The sequence below is a fragment of the Chiloscyllium punctatum genome, chromosome 36, assembly GCF_047496795.1.
Source record: "Chiloscyllium punctatum isolate Juve2018m chromosome 36, sChiPun1.3, whole genome shotgun sequence".
Lineage (NCBI taxonomy): Eukaryota > Metazoa > Chordata > Chondrichthyes > Orectolobiformes > Hemiscylliidae > Chiloscyllium > Chiloscyllium punctatum.
The window spans coordinates 45,449,600-45,466,846 of NC_092774.1; the positions used below are offsets into that span (position 1 = coordinate 45,449,600).

Here is a 17,247-nt window from a genome sequence, read left to right on the forward strand (position 1 = left end):
GAAATTCAACAGTTCAGATCTAATATGGGAGTGACTTCACAAAACAAAGGTCCACGGGTCAGTCAGTGATTCACTATAAATCAGCACCAATAGACACTGTGGTAAAAACAATGACTGCCGATGCTGAAAATCAAATACTGGATTAGTGGTGCTGGAAGAGCACAGCAGTTCAAGCAGCATCCAACGAGCAGCGAAATCAACGTTTCGGGCAAAAGCCCTTCATCAGGAATGGCTTTTGCCCGAAACGTTGATTTCGCTGCTCGTTGGATGCTGCCTGAACTGCTGTGCTCTTCCAGCACCAATAGACACTGAATGTTCATCACAGTAGGTGAGCTTACTTTAAGAGCGATTCCTTCAATGGCTGATGGATATAGACAGCTTGGGACAGCCCCTCTATCAAATAGTCCATAGGTAAGATGACCAACTTTCAGAGCATACCCAGCCTCATCCTTGCATCACAGAACAGACTTCCTCCTGTCACTGTACAGTTGCAGGACTGGGCTATGACCTGTTTGTATGTTCATGGTCAGTCCAGCACAGATCATACGTGGATTTAAATTCAGAAACAAGATCCGCTGACAGAATAGACACAAGAAAAGAGATGTCATGGGGGCTCATACGGATGCTAACAGGGGCCTCAGTGATTAGCACTGCTGCCTCACCGCGCCAGGGACCCAGGTTCGACTCCAGCCTTCGACTGTCCGATGTGGAGCTTGCACATTCTCCCCTGTGTCTGCGTGGGTTTCCTCCCACAGTCCAAAGACGTGCAGGTCACAGGGTGAATTGGCTCTGTGTTCAGAGATGTGTAGGTTAGGGGTAAAATCAAGGACAATAGGGTAGGGGGCTGTGGACTTGTTGACCCGGAGGGGTCTGTTTCTATGCTGCAGTGGGGGTGGGGGGTGGGGGGATTATATGATTCTGGACTGAGTTCTGTGTGTGTGTGTGTGTGTGTGTGATCCCAGCATTCAGCCCCCCTGCTGTCACCGGTGAACCCGCTGGTGTCTCAGCAGGTTGGAGGTTTGATTAAATCCCCTCCCGCACACCGGGCAGACGAAGGGTCTCTCCCCGGTGTGCACCCGCTGGTGCACGGTGAGCTGCGAGGACCGCGGGCAGCGGAAGGGCCGCTCGTCCGTGTGCACGCGCTGGTGGGATGTCAAGTCCCCGGGCCCCTTGAAGCCCCGGCCGCAGTCGGCACACCCCCACCCACACACACCCCCACCCCCACCCACCCACACACCCCCCCACCCACACCCACACACCCCCACCCACCCCCCTACACCCACCCCCCCCACACCCACACACCCACCCCCCTACACCCACCCACACACCCCCACCCCCACCCACACACCCCCACCCACCCACCCCCCTACACCCACACACCCACCCCCCTACACCCACACACCCACCCCCCTACACCCACACACCCACCCACCTACACCCACCCACACACACCCCCACCCACCCACACACACCTACACACACACACACCCACCCACCCACCCACACCCACACACACACCCAAATGCACAGGCGGGTTGAGACATTGCGCTGAACGGTGGCACAGTGGTTAGCACTGCTGCCTCACAGCGCCAGAGACCCGGGTTCAATTCCCGCCTCAGGCAGACTCTCTGTGTGGAGTTCGCACACTCTCCCTGTGTCTGCGTGGGTTTCCTCCCACACTCCAAAGATGTACAGGTTAGGGTGAATTGGCCATGCTAAATTGCCCGTAGTGTTAGGTAAGGGGTATGGGTGGGTTACGCTTTGGGGGGTGCGGTGTGGACTTGTTGGGCCGAAGAGCCTGTTTCCACACTAAGTAATCTAATCTAATTTGCAAAGGGATGGAGTGACTATGAAAGCAGCCGTCGCAAGGGGGGATCGCTGCAGAGTCAGAGCCTAAAAGTGCGGCGCTGGCAAAGCGCAGCAGGTCAGGCAGCATCCAAGGAGAAGGAGAATCGACGTTTCGGGCATAAGCCCTTCTTCAGGAACCAACCCTCATTCCTGATGAAGGGCTAATGCCCGAAACATCGATTTTTCCCCCTGCTCCTCGGATGCTGCCCTGACCTGCTCTGCGTTGGGAGAAAGTGAGTGCTGGAGATCAGAGCTTAAAAATGTGTTGCTGGAAAAGCGCAGCAGGTCAGGCAGCATCCAAGGAGAAGGAGAATCGACGTTTCGGGCATAAGCCCTTCTTCAGGAATGGGCTCTGCGTTGCCAGCAACACACCCTGAACCGCTGACTCTCCAGCATCTGCAGTCCTCGATTTCTCCGAGGAGCAGAAGAGTCAAGTTTCGGGCGTAGGCCCGTCATCAGGAATTTCTGAATTTCAAGCTTACGCCTGAAACGTTGACTCTGCTGCTCCTTGGATGCTGCCTGACCTGCTGTGCTTTTCCGGCAACACCCTCTTCAACTGCCAACACAATGGGCCTGAACAAGACCCTGGGGCCAGACAGAGAGACTGGGGAGGGGAGCAGGAGACTGACTTCACCCATTTGCAACAATGGGTCTAGTGTGGGCAAGTGGGCACAGTATCTTTATCATGGTACAGAATCAAAGTGCCTCAATATGATTCTGTGATGAGGAATCGAATGCCCTGCAAAATTTGGCAAATCTCCCAAACCCATTGACCTCACCACCGAACAAGATAAAAGCAGCTGCTGGTCAGGAAGACCCATCATCTCCAAGCCTCTCAGCATTGAGTTCACACTGGCCAGATTTCATTTACTGTGTTAATGATGTGGATATATATCACCGTTCTTCATCCTCTCTGGGTGAAAATTCTGTTGACCTCTTACCTAACAGAATTTTTGGAAGCACCTTCACCACACGGACTGCAGCGACTGAAGATAGGCAAACACTCTCTTCTCTGTGTGCAACTGTATTTTGGCAATATGTGCCGGACCGGTTAGTGAAGGGTAGGATGAGCTTGTCTTACTCTCGCCAAGAGCCAACACAGCCACGACAGGCTGGAAACCTCCCTTTTCTGAAAAGCTCTTACTCAGGAGGCCTGGGATACAACGATAGCACAACAACACAGCCGCTGGAAATCTGAAATCAAACATGCAAATTCTGTAAGTAATCAATGGGTCAGGCAATCTGCGGCGAAAGGAAACAAGTTAACCTTTCAGTGGGAGCAGAATGAATTACAAGCAGTTAAAAATGTTGCAGAATTTTATGTTCCATATCAGCTCAAAACTGGAAGACTGTAAAAAACCAGAGAACAATGCCTATGTTTGGAGCAGGCCAGTGGACAGATAGCATTTAAACACATTCAGTCAAAGTTACAGCAAACTAATAAACAGAGTGACAATGCACCCATTATTCGAGACAGAGAAAGTTGCACAGTGATAGATGCAATCAGGAAGAGTACAGATCAAACAGAGCCATGAATAGAACATGGATTCAGATCCACAGCATAGAATCCATACCAGACTCAGAACTTTGGGAACTCTCACAGATAATACAGTGCAGCACTAAAACTTTGAAACTTTTGAGGAATGTTTACAAACAGTCATCTCTGAAACAATTACTGTTTCCATTTTGAAAACCTTCTGCTGGAGCCTGCAGTCTGAAAGGTATCAGAAACACTGGAATCAGAGAAAAAAAAAAGTTACGTTTGAGGAAATGCCTGAGGACAATGTCAGCATGTTGTGTGATGACTTTGTGCACAAGAACACAGAGCATCTGGACCTGCGCAAACCAGGGGTCGCCACACATTGTGAAGGATGGGAAAGTCCCTGAGAGGGAGCAGAGGAGATTTACCAGAATGATTCATTTTGGGGGGGGGGGGGGGGGGGTACTTCAGTTGCAAAATGTTAGAGGCACTGGGGTTTAGGATACATTTAGGTGAAGTAAAAAGCTATTCCCATTAGTTGATCATGAAACTATTATGTGACAGTCATAGAGTTGCACAGCATGGAAACATACCCTTCATTCCAAGTCATCCATGCCAATCAGATATCCTAAATTAATCTTGTCCCATTTGTCAGCATGGTAGATTTAAGATGCACTGTAGGGCAGGTGGATAGGGGGTGTAAGGAAAATATGTCATGCATCTAGTGGTAATGAACTGGCCCTCAATGTTTACCTCAAAGACTGATAATATCAATGTCCTGAAGAATTGAGTGATTCTGTCAGATTTTATGGTTTCATTTTCTTGTCAGCAAGTTCTCTTGTAATGCGCTGCAAATCAAAGTTCAGAAAACCCATCACTATCAGTCCAGCATAGACATTCAGAAGTGACAAACATTTCTTGCAGTTTGAGTTTGCTGTGTGTTAATCATCCCTTTCTCAAGCCCCTGTCAAAGGAGTTTTCAAATTCAAAAAACTCTCAGTCCAGGTTGGAGATATTCACAAGACTCCCTCTTTCTGGCCAGGATGACTGGACATGCTCCCTGATGCACATTGCCCCTCACCGCTGTCGGCAGTCCCATGAGAGTCATGAGTTTCTGCTCAGAGCCTCCATGTGATTGAACAGAGCTACAATTTTTTTGGATGCATTGAACAGCAAGTCCCATGAGGTGGTGCAACTCAGAAGGAAGAATTTAGTTCCTTTTTCTTCCCTTCTGTGTTTCTGCTGTACCTCATCAATAAGGTGATGTGTGAAAAGCTCTTGCAGCTTGATAGACATGTTGTCACCGTTCTGAACAATGGGCAGTCCTGCTGGTCATTCCATGATGGGGAGATGCCAGTGTTAGACTGGAGTAGACAAAGTTAAAAATTGCACAACGCCAGGTTATAGACCAACAGGTTTATTTGAAAGTACAAGCATTCAGAGCATGCTCCTTCAGGTAGCTAAGTGCGGCAGGATCATAGGACACAATTTATAGAAAAAGATCAAAGTGTCATAAAACTGATGCGGTGTATGGAACAAACCTAGACTGATATTAAGTGTTTAATCACTCAGATTGGGGGTGGAGGTTTCAATTGATTAATATGTAAAACCCAGAATTTCTTTCAAGTCACAGCCCTGAGATAACTTAAGGTTTTATCTGTACAGTAAAAAAGTGACATCTCAGCTCAGACAATGCACCAACCTCATACCTTTAATGCATTGTCTGAGCTGAGACATCTTTTTTTTAAATATACTGATAAAACCTTAAGGTATCTCAGGGCTGTGATTTAAAAGCAATGCTGGGATTTACACATTAATCAATTGAAACTTGCATCCCCATTCTAAGTGATTAAAGACTGAACAGCAATTGAGGTTTGTTCAAAACATCGCATCAGTTGAATGAGATTTGGATCTTTTACTTATAAATTCTGTGTTCTATGATCCTGCCCCATGAATTACCTAAGACCATAAGACATAGGAGCAGAAACTGGGCTATTCAGCCCATCAAGTCTGCTCTGCCATTCAGTCATGGTTGATAACTTTTGCAAACCTGTTCTCCCGCTTTCTCCCCGTAACTCTTGATCCCGTTGATACTCGAGAACCTATCCATCTCACTCTTAAATATACTCAGTGACCTGGGCTCCACAGCCTTCTGTGGCAATGAAATCCTTGGATTCACCGCTCTCTGACTGAAGAAGTTTCTCCTTAACTCCATTGTAAAAGGTCTTCCCTTTACTCTAAGGCTGGGTGCTCGGGTCCTAGCCTCTCCTACCAATGGAAACATCTTTCCAACGTCCACTGTGTCCAGACTATTCGGAATTCTGTCAGTTTCAATTTGATCTCCCATCATCCTTCTAAACTCCATCGAATCTAGACCTTAAATGGGGCAGCACAGTGGCTCAGTGGTTAGCACTGCTGCTGCACAGTGCCAAGAGCCCAGGTTCAATTCTAGCCTCAGATGACTGTATGGAGTTTGCACATTTTCCCTGTGTCTGCGTGGGTTTCTTCTGGCTGCTCTGGTTTCCTCCCACAATGTGTAGGTTAGGTGAATTGGCTATGCTAAATTGCCCATAGTGCTCAGGGATGTATAGGTTAAGCGCATTATACGGGGGTAAATATAGGGTAGGGGAATGGGCCTGGGTGGATTTGTTTTCACAAGGTTGGTGTATAGATTAGATTAGATTAGATTACTTACAGCGTGGAAACAGGCCCTTCGGCCCAACAAGTCCACACCGCCCCGCCGAAGCGTAACCCAACCATACCCCTACATCTACATCTACATCTACATCTACCCCTTACCTAACACTACGGGCAATTTAGCATGGCCAATTCACCTGACCTGCACATCTTTGGACTGTGGGAGGAAACCGGAGCACCCGGAGGAAACCCACGCAGACACAGGGAGAATGTGCAAACTCCACACAGTCAGTCGCCTGAGGCGGGAATTGAACCCGGGTCTCCGGCGCTGCGAGGCAGCAGTGCTAACCACTGTGCCACCGTGCCGCCCACCGTGGACTTGTTGGGCTGAAGAGCCTGTTTCCACATGTAGGGAATCTATGGAATGGTACTCGTATGTTAAGCTTTTCATTCCTGGGACCATTCTCGCGAGCCTCCTCTGAACACGCTCCAGGGCCAGTACATTCTTCCTGAGATGTGGAGCCCAAAACCGTGCAACAAAACTCCAAACGTGGCCTGAGCAGAGCCTCAAGAAGCACATCCCTGTTTTTGTATTCAAGTCCTGTCAAACGCAGGGGCGAAGGAGCTGCACTCCGAAAGCTTGTGCTTCCAAGTAAACCTGTTGGACTGTGACCCGGTCATTCCAAACATTGTCCCCTAACAAAAAAACAAAAGGCACGCACCTTACCACCCAGTGCTCCCAATAAAGATGGGTGGGGGTGCCCCTGTCAGTAGGAGGCAGTCACTTGACCCCTCCCTCGGGGCAAACTTCGAAGTTTTTTCCAGGTTTTGCAAAAAACGATAAGGATGCCTCCCCGTCAAAGTGTCGGGAGCACCCCGGCTGGCCCTCATCCTCTTCCGCTTGTGCATCGGAGCAACATCCCTCCATTCACCATCATCACCCTCTCCCTTGTGCAGTCCCCGTCCTCGGTTCAGCACTGCGCCTGCGCACCCGCTCTTCCTCTTTGTGGATAGGGGGCTTTCTCGCCCGCACGGAATGCTGGGCCAGCGATCCGCCATGTGTCAGGCTCCGCTGTACTTTCCTTTACCGCTGCGACGGACCGGGGATGGGAGGCTTAATCAGCAATGCCAAATCAAAAAAAAAAATTACACAGACAACGTAGACCTTCCAGTATGAACCCCGACAGGGCGGAAGCAGGCTGTTCGGTCTATCATGTCCACGCCGACCTTCCCCGACCCTGCAATCCAGCACTTCTCCAAGGCAAATGCACCTCGTCCGGACACCACAGGCAATTGAGCCTGGTCCAATCCACTTGACTTGCACATCTTTGGACTGTGGGAGGTGACTCCACGCAAACTCCAACCTCCAGTCCAAGGGTGGAAGCAAACCTGGGCCACAGGCACTGTGAGGAAACAGAACTAACCACTGAGCCACTGTGCTTTTTGAGGAAGTGGCAAATACGATTGATCAGGCTAGGGCAATGGAGGTTGTCGACATGGAGATTTTGAAAGCATTTGACAAGTTCCTCAAGGTGGGCTGGTCCAGAAGATAAAGTTGCATGGGATCCATAGTAAGTTGGTAAATTGGTACAAAATTGGTTTGATCATAGAAGCCAGAGGGTAGTTATGGACAGCTATTTTCTGCCTGAGATTTGTGACCAGTTGTGTTCCACAAGGATGAGTGCAGGGAGCTCTGTTGTTTGTAATATATTGAAGATAAATGATTTGGATGAAAATGTAGGTGATTTGACTCGTTGGTTTGCAGATGACATGAAATTTTCTGGAGTTGTGGATAGTGAGGTAGGTTATCAAAGATACAACAGGATATAGATCAATTAGAAAGTTAGGCAGAGAAAGGGCTGATGGATTTTCATCCAGACAAGTGTGAGGCGATGCATGAGAAAAGTATGCAGTTCATGCCAGCCCCTTAGGAGAGTTGCTGCCTTAATGCTAAAATCAGTCACTCACATCTCATCTTTTCAGTTCATCTCTTTTGACCACAAAAGATTGCCTTTTGACCAAGGCTATATTGAAGGCAGAACCCATGTGGGCCTGGCCAAAACCCAAACTGGGAAGCAGGTTACTGCTGCACAAGTGCTATTTCTTAGTTAAGACTTCCAACAGTTCGCTGATGAGTAGGGCTGGACTGATCAGGCAAATTTGCCAAGACAATTGTCTACATTGTCAGGAAGATACCACTGTTGCAGCCCTAACTGATCAGACTAACCCCCTATATCAGGCAGAAGTGGGTTCTGCAGATGCTGGAGATTAGAGTCAAGATTAGAGTGGTACTGGAAAAGCACAGCAAGTCAGGCAGCATCCGAGGAGCAGGAAAATTGACGTTTCGGACAAAATCCCTTCATCAAGAATTAGCTCATTCCTGATGAAGGGCTTTTGCCCGAAACGTTGATTTTCCTGCTCCTCAGATGCTGCCTGACCTGCTGTGCTTTTCCAGCACCACTCTAATCTTGACATCAGTGTAACACAGTCAAACCAAAACGATTTCTATTTTGGATTGAGACAATGACAACTTTTGTCGACTGATTTACTGATGTTAAAGTGAATTACAAGTTTTAAAACTAATCTCTCTCCATGTCATCACCAGATGTCAATGCAGGTCGTTTAATAAAATAGTGAAAGAATGTCTGTATTTCTCCACGGCCTTTGTTTACAGACTGTGACTTTGTAAGAGCCGCAACAACATCATTGTAAACGTTACATCAGAAATGTCAGTATTTGACATATTTTCAGACTTGGTGGGAGGGTTACTTTGCGACACGGGCAAACTCGCAAAATTGCATGGGAGATACAAATTGAAAAGGATAAAGAGAATGTTAATCTAGCAATCACAGTAGTATAAAAACAACCAAGTGTTACCAAGTTAACAATGTCCAACAAAAAAAAGACAGCTGAAGTTAGCAGTCTGGAATTCCTTTGTGGGCTCGGTTTATTGGCTCGATAGTAATTCAGGAGTTGTGGACACATTCTTCTTTTGATGTTTCTTTGAAAGTCATCTCAAGAGTGTTGCAGGAATCTAATTTCTACTTCACTGTTTTAAGGAAAAGACATTGATTCCTTGCAGAGGACACTAAATTGCTATACTTTGCTGCTTTGTACAGGCCACTAACACCAACCACTTAGCAGTTATGGGTTTTGAAATTGTTATCAAGCAAAACTGACCCCTTGACTGATTAGACAATAGACAATAGGTGCAGGAGTAGGCCATTCAGCCCTTCGAGCCTGCACCGCCATTCAATATGATCATGGCTGATCATTCCTAATCAGTATCCTCTTCCTGCCTTATCTCCATAACCCTTGATTCCACTATCCTTAAGAGCTCTATCCAACTCTTTCTTAAATGAATCCAGAGACTGGGCTTCCACTGCACTCTGGGGCAGAGCATTCCACACAGCCACCACTCTCTGGGTGAAGAGGTTTCTCCTCATCTCTGTCCTGAATGGTCTACCACGTATCTTTAAGCTGTGTCCTCTGGTTCGGCACTCACCCTTCAGCAGAAACATGTTTCCTGCTGCCAGAATGTCCAATCCTTTAATAATCTTATATGTCTCAATCAGATCCCCTCTCAGTCTTCTAAACTTAAGGGGAGACAAGCCCAGTCGCTTCAGTCTTTCAGTGTAAGGTAATCCCGCCATTCCAGCAATTGACCTCATGAACCTACACTGCACTCCCTCAATAGCCAGAATGTCTTTCCTCAACTTTGGAGACCAGAACTACACACAGTACTACAGGTGTGGACTCACCAGGGCCCTGTACAGCTGCAGAAGCACCTCTTTGCTTCTATACTCACTTCCTCTTGTTATGAAGGCCAGCATGCTATTAGCCTTCTTCACTACCTGCTGTACCTGCATGCTTGCCTTCATTGACTGGTGTACAACAACACCCAGATCTCTCTGTACTGCCCCTTTACCTAAATTGATTCCATTAAGGTAGTAATCTGCCTTCCTGTTCTTGCTATCAAAGTGGATAACCATACATTTATCCACATTAAACTGCATCTGCCATGCATCTGCCCACTCACCTAACTTGTCCAGGTCACCCTGTAATCTCCTAACATCCTCATCACATTTCACCCTGCCACCCAGCTTTGTATCATCAGCAAATTTGCTAATAATGTTGCTGATACCATCTTCTATATCATTAACATATATTGTAAAAAGCTGCGGTCCCAGCACGGATCCCTGTGGTACCCCACTGGTCACTGCCTGCCATTCCAAAATGGAGCCGTTAATCACTACCCTTTGTTTCCTATTAGCCAACCAATTCTCTATCCAATCTAGTACTTTGCCCCCAATACCGTGCGCCCTAATTTTACTTACTAACCTCCTGTGTGGGACTTTATCAAAAGCTTTCTGAAAGTCCAGGTACACTACATCTACTGGATCTCCCTCGTCCATCTTCAGAGTTACATCCTCAAAAATTTCAAGAAGATTAGTCAAGCATAATTTCCCCTTCATAAATCCGTGCTGACTCTGTCCTATCCTGTTACTACTATCCAGATGTGCTGTAATTTCATCCTTTATAATAGACTCCAGCATCTTTCCCACCACTGAGGTCAGACTAATTGGTCTATAATTTCTTGCTTTCTCTCTCCCACCTTTCTTAAAAAGTGGTATAACATTAGCCAACCTCCAATCCTCAGGAACTGACCCCGAATCTATCGAACTCTGGAAAATAATCACCAACGCATCCACGATTTCCCGAGCCACCTCCTTCAGTACTCTGGTATGTAGACCATCAGGCCCCGGGGACTTATCAACCTTCAGACCTAACAGTCTCTCCAACACCAAATCCTGGCAAATATAAATTCCCTTAAATTCAGGTCCTTCAGCCACTGTTACCTCAGGGAGATTGCTTGTGTCTTCCCCAGTGAACACAGATCTGAAGTACCCATTTAATTCTTCTGCCATTTCTTTGTTCCCCGTAATATATTCCCCTTTTTCTGTCTTCAAGGGCCCAATTTTAGTCCTAACCATTTTTTTGCCTTGCACATACCTAAAAAAGCTTTTACTATTCTCATTTATATTATTGGCCAGTTTACCTTTGTACCTCATTTTTCCTCTGCGTATTTCCTTCTTAGTAATCCTCTGTTGCTCTTTAAAAGCTTCCCAGTCCTCAGTTTTCCCACTTATCTTTGCTATGTTATACTTTTTCTCTTTTAACTTTATATGCTTTGTAACTTCCCTCGTCAGCCACGGCCGCCCATGCCTTCTCCTGGGATCTTTCTTCCTTTTAGGTATGAACTGATCCTGCAACTTCTGCATTATACACAGAAATATCCGCCATTGTTCCTCCACAGTCATCCCTGCTAAGGTATTGCACCATTGAACTTTGGCCAGCTCCTCCCTCATAGCTCCATAGTTCCCTTTATTCAACAGAAGTACTGTCACTTCCGACTGTACCCTCTCCCTCTCAAATTGCAGATTGAAGCTTAATGTATTATGGTCACTACTTCCCAATGGCTCCTTCACTTTGAGGTGTCTGACCAATTCTGGTTCGTTACACAATACCAGATCCAGAATTGCCTTCTCCCTGGTTGGCCCCAGCACCAGCTGCTCTAAGAATCCATCTCTGAGGCACTCCACAAAGTCTCCTTCTTGAGGTCCAATACCATCCTGATTCTCCCAGTCTACCTGCATGTTAAAATCCCCCATAACAACTGTAGTAACATCTTTGCGACAGGCCAATTTCAGCTCCTGATTCAACTTACATCCGACTTCCAGACTACTGTTTGGGGACCTGTTAAACATGATTGTTAAACATTAGTCAAATGCGCACTGTCGTATGACCCGGCTTCTGCATGTGGGAGGTGGTGTGGTTGAAAACTGTTAAACACAAGATTCAATCATGCTTTGCAGATAGACAAAGTCAGAAGTCACACAACACCAGGTTGTAGTCCAACAGGTTTATTTGAAATCACTTCATGTCAGTATCGTGACTTCACCTGACAAAGGACCAGTGCTCCGAAAGCTTGTGATTTCAAATAAACCTGTTGGATTATAACCTGGTGTTGTGTGGCTTCTAACTTTGTCCACCCCAGTCCAACACTGGCACCTCCACATCATTGCAGACAGACAACTGGCTATGGGCCATCTCAGAAACTAAGCAGAGCGATTCAAGTATTCCCTTCCAAGAAAGGAATAACTTGTAATTCTTCTGCGTTGAGGTTTACATCAGAGACAAACCGACTCTGTGGCAGTTTATAACAGAATATTTTAATATTTGGATCTGATGAAGAGGTTCATGTGATGCTGATTGTCCTTCAACCTTGAAAGATATTTCCAAATGTTTACTGCTAAGTACAGACACACGATTATCACAGCTATCTTTTTTCGTCTGTTTAATGTGTATTAAAATATTCACTAAATAGATACATATATGGAGATAAACATGTACGAAAGTTGCTTTTAAATGTGACAACATATGTTAGGAAAAGTAAATGCTCTAAACGCGTGGGACCTCCACTACAAACCTATCCATATTCCAGAAAAAAGGCGCTATCTACAACTCTGAGTTTCCTGTAACTATGTTGCTACTATCCCTTTTATGCCATTAGCTCCAACTTTGCTCACAACGTCTGGTGGGTTTCCCTGTCTCATATGCCTTCTGCAAGTCCACGTACATTAGTTGCATTGCCGTGATCAGCTTTCTCCATAACTTCTGTGAAAAGACTCCAATATGTTTGTTAAAATGGGGCTTTCCCTTATAAGAGCTATGGTAACTCCCCTCCGTGATTGTCCACATGACTGTTAATTTTGACCGAAATCGTTTCTCGCAATTTCCGAACTACTGAAGTTTCGCCAACTGACCTGCAGTTGGGTGGGCTTATTTTTACACCATCTGTTTAAATGAGGACATGGCGTCTGGAATTCACTGACACCACTCTCACTTCCTTCAGTATCTTTGGTTCCATCATAATAAGCCAGTGGCTTGCTAACTTTAAGGACAGACAGACTATCCAATACTCTCTCTTTATCAGTTATCAATGCTTCTAGTGTCGGAATTAAAAACCAAATCCAATCACTGTAATTGCTTGTGAACTTGCTGGTGTCTTAACAGATGAGCTGACTGAGTGAATCCCTTCCCACACAGTGAACAAGTGAATGGTCTCTCCCCGGTGTGAATTCGCTGGTGGACAGTGAGGTGAGATGAGTGCTTGAACCCAGTTCCACAGTGAGAGCATCTGAACGGCCTCTCGTCAGTGTGAATGCGTTGATGGGACATCAGGTCTCCAGAGCTTTTGTAGCACTTGCCGCAATCTGGGCATTTAAACAATCTCTCATCGGTGTGAACCAGCTGGTGTCTCAGAAGAGTGGATGATTCACTGAATCCCCTCCCACACTCAGAGCAGGTGAACAGCCTCTCCCCAGTGTGAACTCGCTGATGGACAGTGAGATGTGATGATAACCTGAATCCTGTCCCGCAGTGAGAGCATCTGAACGGTCTCTCATCAGTGTGAACACGTTGATGGGACATCAATTCCTCAGAGCTTTTGTAGCACTTCCCGCAGTCGGGACACTTATAAGGTCGCTCGTCAGAGTGAACCCGCTGGTGTCTCAGCAGGATCGACGAGGCTGTGAACCCCTTCCCACACTTGGAGCAGGTGAACAGCCTCTCCCCGGTGTGGACTCGCTGGTGTGTCAGCAGGTGGGTTGACTGAGTGAATCCCTTCCCGCACTCGGAGCAGCTGAATGGCCTCTCCCCGGTGTGAATTCGCTGGTGTGACAGCAGGTGGGACAACTGAGTGAATCCTTTCCCACACTCAGTACAAGTGAATGGTCTCTCCCCGGTGTGGATGCGTCGATGAGCTTCCAGCCTCGATGGGGAAATGAATCCCTTCCCACAGTCCGCACACTTCCATGGTTTCTCCCCACGGTGACTCCATTTATGTCCTGACAGGCCAGATGACTGGTTAAAGCCTCGTCCACACACAGAACACGTGTACGATTTCTCACCACTGTGAACGGTGTTTTTTCCTTCCATTTCCCAAATCTGACGACTTTCAGGTTACAACAAACTGTTTAGTTTCCGTTTCCCGAATACAAATCTGCCTCTTATAATACCCTGCAAATTGATTCAAAACAGAAAATAGGGTGTGAGAGAACATCCACAAAAGTGACCAAAATAGTTAAGTTGGAATAAGGCCCAACTGATGTGCACCACAGAAGGTAAACCCGTCACCTTTTTCTCAGGGTGGGGGAGTCCAAAATGCAGGAGCATACATTTAAGGTAAGAGGGGAAAAACTTAAAAAGGACCTGAGAGGCAACCTTTTCAAGCAGAGATGGTATGTATGTGGAATGAACTGCTACAGGTGGTGGTGGATGCAGGTACAGATACAACATTTCAAAGACATTTGGACAGGTACATGAATAGGAAAGGTTTGGAGGGACATGGGCCAAATGCAGACAAGTGGGACTGTGCTTAGTTTGGGAAACTTTGTCGGCATTGACGAGATGGACTACAGGGTCTGTTTCTGTGTTGTACGACTCTATGACAACTTGTCTACATAGTGGGTGGCACGGTGGCTCTGCGGTTAGCACTGCTGCCTCACAGCGCCAGGGACCCTCGTTTGATTCCAGCCTCGGGCGACTGTCTGTGCAGAGTTTGCAGATTCTCCCCGTGTCTGCGTGGGTTTCCTCTGAGTGCTCTGGTTTGCTCCCACACTCCAAAGATGTGCAGGTTAGGGTGGGTAGGCTATGCTAAATTGACCGTAGTGTTCGGGGTGTGTAGATTAGGTGCATTAGTCAGGGGTAAATGTAGAGTAATGGGTCTGGGTTTGTTACTTTGGAGGTCGGTGTGGACTTGTTGGGCTGAACGCCCTGTTTCCACACGAGGCATTCTATGATTCCTCCAGCAAGCTCGACATTTCCTATGACTGTAGTCCAAACATTGCCCCCAACAAAGATGGCCACACAACGTGCGCCCTATCGCCCAGTGCCCCGAATAAAGATGGCGGTTTCCCCGGGGCCTATCACTGAGGATGAAGCCTGGACTTGTCGCGCCGTTTGGCGCATACGACGGAGACGTATTTCGGGGTTTGCGATTGACGTAAGGTCTTCACAAAGCTTGGCCGCCCCTTCGTCCTCGGCTCTCTCGATCCCTGCCTGAGCCTCACCGTTCCCGCATCCGAAAAAAGATAGCACCGTTCCTCGCCATTACCCACTCTGCGCATGCTCTGTGCGCGCCTGCGCACTGCCCCCCCCTACTCTTGTGGAGATAGGGGACACTGTGGGCTGGGGCTGGTTTACATGTTTTGTGTGTGGATGGATTTCAGCAATTGAGTTTTGGGGTTTGAGCATTTCTAATAAGAAAAGATTTACCATGATGTTGTCAGGGTTGGAGGATTTGAGCTACAGGAAGAGGCTGACTACGCTGAGGGGTGACCTGACAGAGGTTCATAAAATCATAAAGGGCACGATTCGGAGATGTCCGTGTTGAATTGGGGTGTACAAAGCAAAAAAAAACACACCAGGTTATAGTCCAACAGGTTTAGTTGGAAGCACCAAGACGTGGCTTGGCTGGTGGTGAGATGGGCTCTGCCTGTGAGATCCTTCATGCACGCCCGGACTCTCTGCTGCACCACACGCTGCCCTCGAAGGGGCAGCGGTGGGGATGAGACTGTCACACACCTCCTTCTGGAATGTGCCTATGCAGAGGAAGTCTGGAGAGGAATGCAGTGGTGCTTGTCGAGGTTCGTCCCGAGCAGCGCCATGACGCGGGACTCCGTGCTCTACGGCCTGTTCCCCGGGACTCACACCGAGACGAACATTAACTGCGCCTGGAGGATCATCAACTCGGTGAAGGATGCTCTCTGGGCGGTCCGAAACCTATTGATCTTCCAGCTGAAGGAGTTGACCCCGACTGAGTGTTGCAGACTGGCACATTCCAAGGTCCAAGACTACGTGTTGAGGGACGCGCTGAAGCTTGGGGCAGCTGCCACCAAGGCGCGGTGGGGAAAGACCACCGTGTAAGATCGGCCTGCCTAAAGAAGAACAGGGGGCCCATGTGGACATTTTTTGGGCTCTGCTGATGCCTCAGTCGAATATATGTATAAGATTGAGAAATGCACAGACCTGTATATGACAAGGATAAATTCGAATCTGTGTTTGTAAATGTGGACATATGTATGGCATGATCAAATGTACAGACCATCAAATCATTTTATGAATAAAGTATATTTTTGAAATAAAAAAAAGTTTAGTTGGAAGCACGAGCTCTCAAAAGCTATAACCTGGCATTGTGTTATTTTTAATAAAGGGCATGAATATGGTCAATTGACAAGGTTTTTTTCCCTGGGGTGGGGATGTCCAGAACTAGAGGGCATAGGTTTCGGGTGAGAGGGGAGAATTTTAAAAGGAAGCTAAGGGGCGACATTTTCACACAGAAGGTGGTGCATGTCTGGACTGAGCTGCCAGAGGAAGTGGTGGAGGCTGGTACAATTACATTTAAAAGCATCTGGATGGGGATATGAATAACTAGGGTTTACAGGGATATGGGCCAAGTGCTGGCAAATGGGACTAGATTAGGTGAGGACATCCAGTTGGCAGACACTTTGGCCCGAAAGGTCTGTTTCCGTGATGTATACCTCCACGACTAGTAATATGTTGCCGATCCCCAGGCACCTGTGGAGATGACTATGTTTGTGTTTGTTGAACTATTGCTGTGTCGCTGTGGTGTAGGTGCTCCTGTTGAGTCAAAACTTACAGATCATTCCTCCAGCAATGGAAGAACATTGATACCTGTCTAGATTGACAACAATTTGTATTTCTTTAGCACTAAATAACAAAAAAGAACCCAAGGTATGCTGGACATCAGAAACTGAAATTCAACAAGTCTTTGTTTCCTGTCACTAAACCAACTTTTGATCCAATTCAATACATTACTTGGTATCCTATGGGCTTTCACATCACTGTCTGCCATGTGAGACCTTGCCTTACTAAGATCCACTCAGACAACATCCATTGCACTACCTTCATCAACTCCATCTTGTCAGTTCCTCAAGAAAATTCAATCAAATTTGAAAGGCATGACCTTCCCTCAACAAAGGCACGCGGGCTACTGCTGACTAGTCCACGCCTTCCTCAGTGACGATTTATCCAACCTCTCAGCATTGATTCTAACAATTTGCCCATCACCAAAGTAATTATTTGGCATTTCCTTTGTACTCTTTTTAAACAACGAAACTACATTTGCGTTCCTCCAGTCCTCTGTGGCACCTCACCTGTATCCAGTGAAGGTTGGAAAATAATCCTCAGAACGTGTG

The 17,247-nt window shown here is 47.0% G+C and overlaps 1 protein-coding gene across 3 annotated transcripts; it reads right to left on the reverse strand.

The window, feature by feature from the left end:
- Positions 1-271: 271 nt before the first annotated feature.
- Positions 272-15,522, reverse strand: LOC140461007 (uncharacterized). 3 transcript variants are annotated; one of them, XM_072555785.1, is made up of 3 exons: positions 14,165-14,882; positions 13,025-14,047; positions 272-1,142 (listed from the first exon to the last, which is right to left on the reverse strand). In XM_072555785.1, exons 2-3 carry the CDS (start codon positions 13,964-13,966, stop codon positions 981-983), a joined length of 1,104 nt encoding a protein of 367 aa, XP_072411886.1. In that variant the 5' UTR covers positions 13,967-14,047; positions 14,165-14,882; the 3' UTR covers positions 272-980. The 3 variants fall into 3 exon arrangements, with proteins under 3 accessions (XP_072411886.1, XP_072411885.1, XP_072411884.1); XM_072555784.1 differs by lacking the exons at positions 272-1,142; positions 14,165-14,882 and adding an exon at positions 15,100-15,522 and having other exon boundaries at positions 12,304-14,047; XM_072555783.1 differs by lacking the exon at positions 272-1,142 and having other exon boundaries at positions 12,304-14,047; positions 14,768-15,093.
- Positions 15,523-17,247: the final 1,725 nt, after the last annotated feature.